General features: G+C 36.3%; 2 protein-coding genes across 3 annotated transcripts in view; one reads left to right on the forward strand and one right to left on the reverse strand.

Annotated features, from left to right (window-relative positions):
* Positions 1 to 3,313, forward strand: part of LOC145693546 (uncharacterized) — a 35,867-nt gene extending 32,554 nt beyond the window's left edge. For both annotated transcript variants that reach the window (XM_081769633.1, XM_081769632.1), the window contains exon 3: positions 2,985 to 3,313. The gene's annotated coding sequence lies outside the window, so the exon portion shown is untranslated. The remainder of the gene's footprint in view (positions 1 to 2,984) is intronic.
* Positions 3,314 to 5,247: 1,934 nt separating this feature from the next.
* On the reverse strand, positions 5,248 to 6,135 carry LOC145692546 (E3 SUMO-protein ligase KIAA1586-like). The gene has a single exon (XM_081767856.1). It carries the CDS (start codon positions 6,133 to 6,135, stop codon positions 5,248 to 5,250), a length of 888 nt encoding a protein of 295 aa, XP_081623982.1.
* Between the last annotated feature and the right edge of the window lie 649 nt (positions 6,136 to 6,784).

Below are 6,784 nucleotides of genomic sequence, written 5' to 3' on the forward strand. Positions count from 1 at the left end.
GAATAGGAAATTTACCTAAAATTAGAAAGCAGGAGGTACCAGCAGTAGTAATTTCCTTTCTAAGGGGTTCTTTGAACCCCGATTAGAGGCTGAAACTGCCTTCTCCCAGTTTTATTTTTTTATGACTTTAAAAAGATTCACACTTCAATTTCAAGTATTGCTTCAAAGTCCCATTATGCACAGCAGTATTCTACGAAACTGACTTATCTTCGACGGAAATTCTTGTAGGTGATATCTTTAGAATTTTGTCGGCTTTTACAGCGACTGCTTTCCATACCTCTACAACAATAAGCCTTCTGGCTAATTAGAACTGATATTAACCGCCAACATTATAACCAAAATAGTTAGATGTTCCATCTGACGATGGCATTTGAAACTTTCTCTTTACAGTTCATGGTTTTACTGACAGAGGACTGAATTTTTTTCATATTTTGTGCAGTTACCCCTGAAGTGCAAAGTAACACGATCTTACGGTATCTTTTGAGAACACTGTAAAAATCTTTGCAGCCAAAAGAGCACGCAAAGTTAAATTTTAGTTCTAGTTCTTTTGTTTTTCATTTAAGTTATACCGATTTAAGACATTTGCAAAATGTTCGAGTATAGGCCTAATACTGAAGACAACAGGTTGACTGTTTGTCATAATTAAATATTCTACTGGTATTCTGAAGCAACAGCTGTTGATTCATTCTGCACATAATGCACATCCCGATATAAGTCCAAAAACATTGTTATCTGCAGTTATTATGATAAGACTATAAGAATAAGTCAAGCATGCTATCTCAGTTATTTGGCAATGAAATACTAATTCGTTTGGTGTTTGATCTTTTACTAAAAATTAAATTATGTATTGCAATTTTGAAATCAAGCTTTACCACTTGAATAAAAAAATGAAATAGGAGAATTATTGTGTGATTCCAACAGAGCCCTGCACGGGCGGGGCGCGCCCGTTTCAAGTAATATCGAACTGGACCGGGCCCGAACCGGGCCGGGCATATTCCGGGTCGGACACAAATGCTATAGGGCCGAATCGGGCACATGTATTTACGGGCCGAGCCGTTTTTCTGCAAGATGCTGTAAACGTTCTCAAGAGCAGGACAAAGTGGAGCACGTGCCATAACTTCAGGGCGTTTATAATGTCTGATTCTGGGCCATTTTCGTGGAAAAATCGGCAAACACATATCCCATTATTTTTAGAAACACATTTTGAATGAAAAAGTTGTGTCCCAGGCTCCCCAGGAGGGTTCCAGACATGATCCACCTTATAATTTTCAAATGGTAAGGGGGTCAAGTAGTACATCGTTTGAAATGTATTGTGAAAAGAAACAAGATGGAGCAAGCCTTGAGTCTCTACGTTCATCCTGTACAAAATGGTAGTCACTTAAAATGTCAAAACATTTGTCATGAAAGACAGTGACTACCATTTTGCGTAGGGTGCGCATACAGACTCGGGACTTGACTCGGTCAAATGGCTCGCGGTCAGACTTCATAGACGCCCTGAAGTTATGGCATATGATCTACTTCATCATATTCTTGCGGATGTTTATAGCATCTTGCAGAAAAACGGACATCCCTGTTTGCTTCCCGGGTGCTAACATTACACATGCTTTCCTTTTTGTGCGCATTCGCCCGTTCGAGCCCAAGTACTTTCCTTGGTAGTAGAGGTTCAGATTAAATATTTTACCTGAGTGATTCGCGTTAATTTCTTTCTGGATTCCCTTCAAACTGCTGCGGTTTTGTAGTCTACCCTAATTAATTTTGAGTTTTTAAAATCCTTTGTTTCGCGCCTTGTGTAGCACCGAGGTTAAAAAGGACTGAGCTTACTTTTAAACGTGGGCTCCGAACCATGACCGGAACTGGAATCTGATGTAGCCGGTGGGTATACGAACCATTATGCAAGATCTTTTCTTACGTTATAGGCTGTTTCTAACTACACTATTTCTCCTAAGAAAGCTGGATTATAAGACTATTCTACCGGCTTCAGTAATAATACAATTAACAAAGATGTGATGTTCGAGGTGTCCATTGTATGATATTTTAGTTTCTAGTTAAGGATCCTCAGAAAGGACGGATAAGAGATCTACTAACACGTGTAAGATCAACTCAGAGCCATGTGTAAGAAAGGTTTGCATATCATTGTGTTCTTAAGAGCCTGACTTACTAAAAATAATACAAAATTTACCATTTTTCTTTTGCTTGGTTTTCATGAGTAAAAGGAGACAATGACGTTGGTTTTCATGAGTAAAAGGAGACAATGACGTACAACTCACCACCATAGATAATGTTATTTTACAACAGAAAATATGAATCTCAGAATTGAGAATTGTCAGTGTTACCATCCATAGAAATTACAGTGTTGCTAGAATAGCATCTCCCCTAAAATCAAAGTTAAGGCAGCGACTACAGGAACAAACTCAACTGCATTTGATAACGTATAGTGTTCGTTTAGAATCTTGTGAACTACTTTTTAACTAACATTATTAATTAATTTTAATAACTGTATATTAAAACTATTTTGCTTATTAGAAACTAAATACAACTATTATTTAAAAAGTAGTTCACATGACACCAAAACCACATGATACGTACTTAATCAAATGCAGTTGAGTTCGTTCCTCTAGTTGCTGCCTTAACTTAGATTTTGGAGGAAATATTATTCTGGCAACACTGTAATTTTTATGGATGGCATCACTGAAAATTCTTCAGGCTCATATTTTCTGTTGTAGACTATACGTTATGATTGTGGTAAGTTTCGTTTCATTATCTCCTTTCACTTATGAAAAACAAGGAAAAGAAAAAATGGTAAATTTTGTATTATTTTTAGTAAGTCAGGCTCTTAATTGGGAATCTTTCTCTTCTAGAAAGGTTACGGGTCTTGGATTCAGAAATATATGGCAATAATTTAGAATTGTTGTTCAAGTATCTCGAACAAAGTTTAGTTCTCTTAATTTGATATAATTGGCAATAATGATGTATTTTTTTTACAGTTGTTTTTACAGCATGCATAATGTAGATCCATCACTTCTTGAGAGTAACTGCTAATGTCATCATCTGTTGGGGGTAAACAACATCAACGTATAACAACGAGCAAAGTTCTTCATCCATAATTTGGACATATTTTAATTAACTATCTTAATAGCAGGACTTTGGATATCAATTTACACATACTCATCAACAGTTTGTATATATATATATATATTTTAAATGGACTGCCTCCTCTCTAAAACTAATTTTTAATGTTAATGTAATTTAGTATTAACAAATCATGTCAAAATGAGCTTTACAATAAATACATATTTTGTTATTTGCTTGTTAATTGAATTTTCTTTACCGTATTGGCTGTCTAGTCTGTTTTTGTTTTCTTGTTCGTTCATTTACATGGGAAATTACTTTTCTGGCTTCTTCGAAATGAACTGGTATTTTAATCACGTGATTTTTACTCATTCCTTCTTCTTCAAGTATGGTTAAATGTTCCGTGATATTTCAAAATTAATTTGCATTATTTATAAACTTACTGTAATTTAAGTTAAACTTACATATTTCTATTATACAGCGTTAACATAAATGATTCATTCGTTTTGAAAAAGGCTTTATTTTTAAAAGTATTACTCGTACACACTTGAAAGATATAGGAAAAGAACCACAAACACACGAAGTTTGTAGTGTGTGGCAGCACGAGTCCATATCTTTCCGATCGGGTGTGGCAGCGTGCAGTGTGGCAGAACGAAGCTAGTACCTGTCGAAAATGGAGGGAAAGCAAGAGAAAAGTTTTTGCGTGCTTGAATATGCCAGATGTTCGTCTGTTATAGCTGCGCAACGCGCTTTCAGAAGAAAGTATGAAAAAGAACCACCATGGAAACAAAGCATTTTGTGGTGGTATCAACAATTCAAGGACACTGGTTGCTTGTGTAAAAGAAAGAGCACCTGGCCTCCCAGATCTCCTGATTTAACGCCCTGCAACTTGCTGTGAAGGTACGTTAAGGACTTTGTTTACGTACCTCTACTACCGCAATCCTTAGTCGAGCTCGAAGTACGCATCAATGCTGCAAAACAGATAATTGACAGGACTATGCTACAAAATGTGTGGAATGAGCTCGAGTATCGTCTGGACGTGTGTCGTGTCACTAAAGGGGCACATATTGAACATTTGTAGAGGGTGTATAAACTTGGTAGGTTTGTGCTTCTTTTCAGATATCTTTAATATGTGTGTGTGTGATATTTTTGAAAAATATAGCATTTTCGAAATGAATGAATCATTTATGCTAGACCTGTATATAAGAAGTCCTGATTGGTTGATCAAAGTCCAGGCCAGATTGAACTGCATTTCATTTTTCTATTTATTATAAATTTTAGTGCCAACGCAGAGTGTGTGACTGCATAACATATCAAATGGTCCTCCGGGCCGGAAGGGTGTTCCAATTGTGCTAGCTGATGTGTGTGGTGTGGGCAGTACTTTCACTTCGTACCGCATTGTAAAAGTTGTCTAATAATTCTTACTTATGCGGAATTATAACGCAATAGAATAACTTATGGGTAAGGAAACTGTCCTCAAACATGAAGCATCAAAATTGGTAAACAAAGTGAATGAGAATAAAGACAAACTGGACTTCAGTATCAAACTGTATACTAAACGTGCTACGCAATGACATAACGATTGCACAGACCTCATTATAAAGTTCATTTCTTGGAGTAGTGAAAGCAAGTTTGCGACATAGGCATTACTCGAGCAGACGGTTTTACCAAATTTTGACATAATTGTTCAGGGTTTGATTTGTTAATTTACCAGTCGGGATAGGTGGATCACAATGTGTAGTGCATTTCCATATACATTAGGGGCAGTGGGGCTTCAAAGTTGTGAGATGGCCAAAAATATTTCCTGGAGCCTCCTCTAATCAGAGTATTTTTAATGTTCAAATTCAAAATCTAGCTAAACAAATCATTGTAAACAACAATTATCAAAAGTAACAAAACAATAACAGAAAATGTAGGAAAGATAGAGTAATACAAAAAGTACGTATATACAACAAACTAAAGTTGTCCTTTTTAAAAGAAAAAAACATTACTTACGTTTTAGTTGAAAAGGCGAGATTCATGTGAACATTCTTCGACATTTCTTGCTTTCCCGGTAGGATTGTCTGTAGCACTGTGATGCTTCAATTTTATCCACATTGTTGCATAGTTTTCGGTATTAATGAAACGCAAAGGTGGACCATTTATAGATACAAAAAGGAGCATGTTAAGTGTTACAATCTACATACGATTCCTCAGATCATTCAATGTTTGATTCATAACACTAAACCCATGTTCACATTCTGCAGTTGATACCGGTATCACTTCCACAGCTTTCTTAAGTTCCTGAACAGCTGGAGGCATATAAGAAGGATTGCTCTTGTAAAAATAAAATTCTTTCACTACGAAGGAAACACCATTCATTGACTGTTTCAACAACTTGGATAATCGAGGAATGGCATCGTCTCCGAAGAACACTGGTTCATTTTGATCAACAGGCCAAGCAGCAGGGTTTAACACTGAAGCATCAACGAAAACGTCTTTATTTGGAAAACGGGAATTTATGTTATCTGAAAGGGATTGAAGAAATTTCAATCGAAAAGTGTCAAATTTTGTTTTATCACTAGCAGTAGGCTTAGTGACAGACACTCCTTTGAATGTGTTTCTTTGCTCTAATTCATTAAGATCATTTTTTGATCTCTGGAGATCAACAGTCTTTAATGCGCAAATTAATTGATCGATTTCTCGTTTGGCTTTAACTGCAGATGCACTTCTGTTTTGCAAATAGAGCGAAAGACCTTTCAAAATTTCAAGAACATCATAGATTAATATAAATTCCCTAATGAATAACCAGCTGGTTAGCTTCTTTACTAAACCCTCGAATTTCGATTTCTTACACACTGGACGGGATGTATCTTTACTACATTTAGTCAAAAGACTGCACAATGCAATGTAACTTTCCCACAGTGACCGCACAGAATTGAATGAAGGTGCAATCCAACGTACTCCAAACACACGATCCAATTTCAGAATATTTATTGACAGTTCGTCTGATAATTGTTTAAGTAGCCTCTGGTTTCTTGGGCTATGAGAAAACACTGAATACAAAGCATCCATAAATGCTTGCATATGATACAGATCAGAGACAGATTTAATTACATCTTGAACTGTAAGCTAAAGTTTATGATTTATAAAGTGAACCACAATTAAGTCGTTGTTCAACAGTTCACGTAATCTTGTTGCAACTCCATTACAACAACCGTGCATCACTGCCATCTGTTGCTAAGCCAACAAAGTGATTCTCCAGAACGTTTTCCGTTATGCCAGGTTAGATAAAGTCTCTAACAAACTTCCTAATACCTTCTGCTGTAGTATTGTCAAGTTCGACAATTTCAAACAAAATAGTTACACCCAACACCTTCAAAAACTACACGAAAATAAATTATTATACAAGATTTGTTAGACGTTGTCGTGCTCTCATCAACATTTTCTCCTGGCTCCACAATAAACTTAGCAAGACTTTCTTCATCTCCTCGGCAATAAACATTATCATGTTTTTGCACGCATGATCGGAGTATATTTCCCACGGAAACCCCATTTAATCTCTGAAGTTCAACCAAAGAAGAGTGTGTCAAGAAAGACAGATTTTCTTTAGCAATCATATATCCAGTACGCATGAGTGCTGCTGTTACTCTAATTTTTTCTTCATTTTGGAGTTGCCATAGACTCGTGCTTTTTGCATGGATTCCTCAATGTGCTGTTTCTTCCGATTATCCAT

This window comes from Thermobia domestica, chromosome 8, assembly GCF_964235325.1.
Source record: "Thermobia domestica chromosome 8, izTheDome1.hap1.1, whole genome shotgun sequence".
Taxonomy (NCBI): Eukaryota; Metazoa; Arthropoda; class Insecta; order Zygentoma; family Lepismatidae; genus Thermobia; species Thermobia domestica.

Excerpts from the sequence above, each read along its gene's own strand:
- LOC145692546 (XM_081767856.1), bottom strand. The coding sequence starts at position 6,135 with ATGCAAGCATTTATGGATGCTTTGTATTCAGTGTTTTCTCATAGCCCA.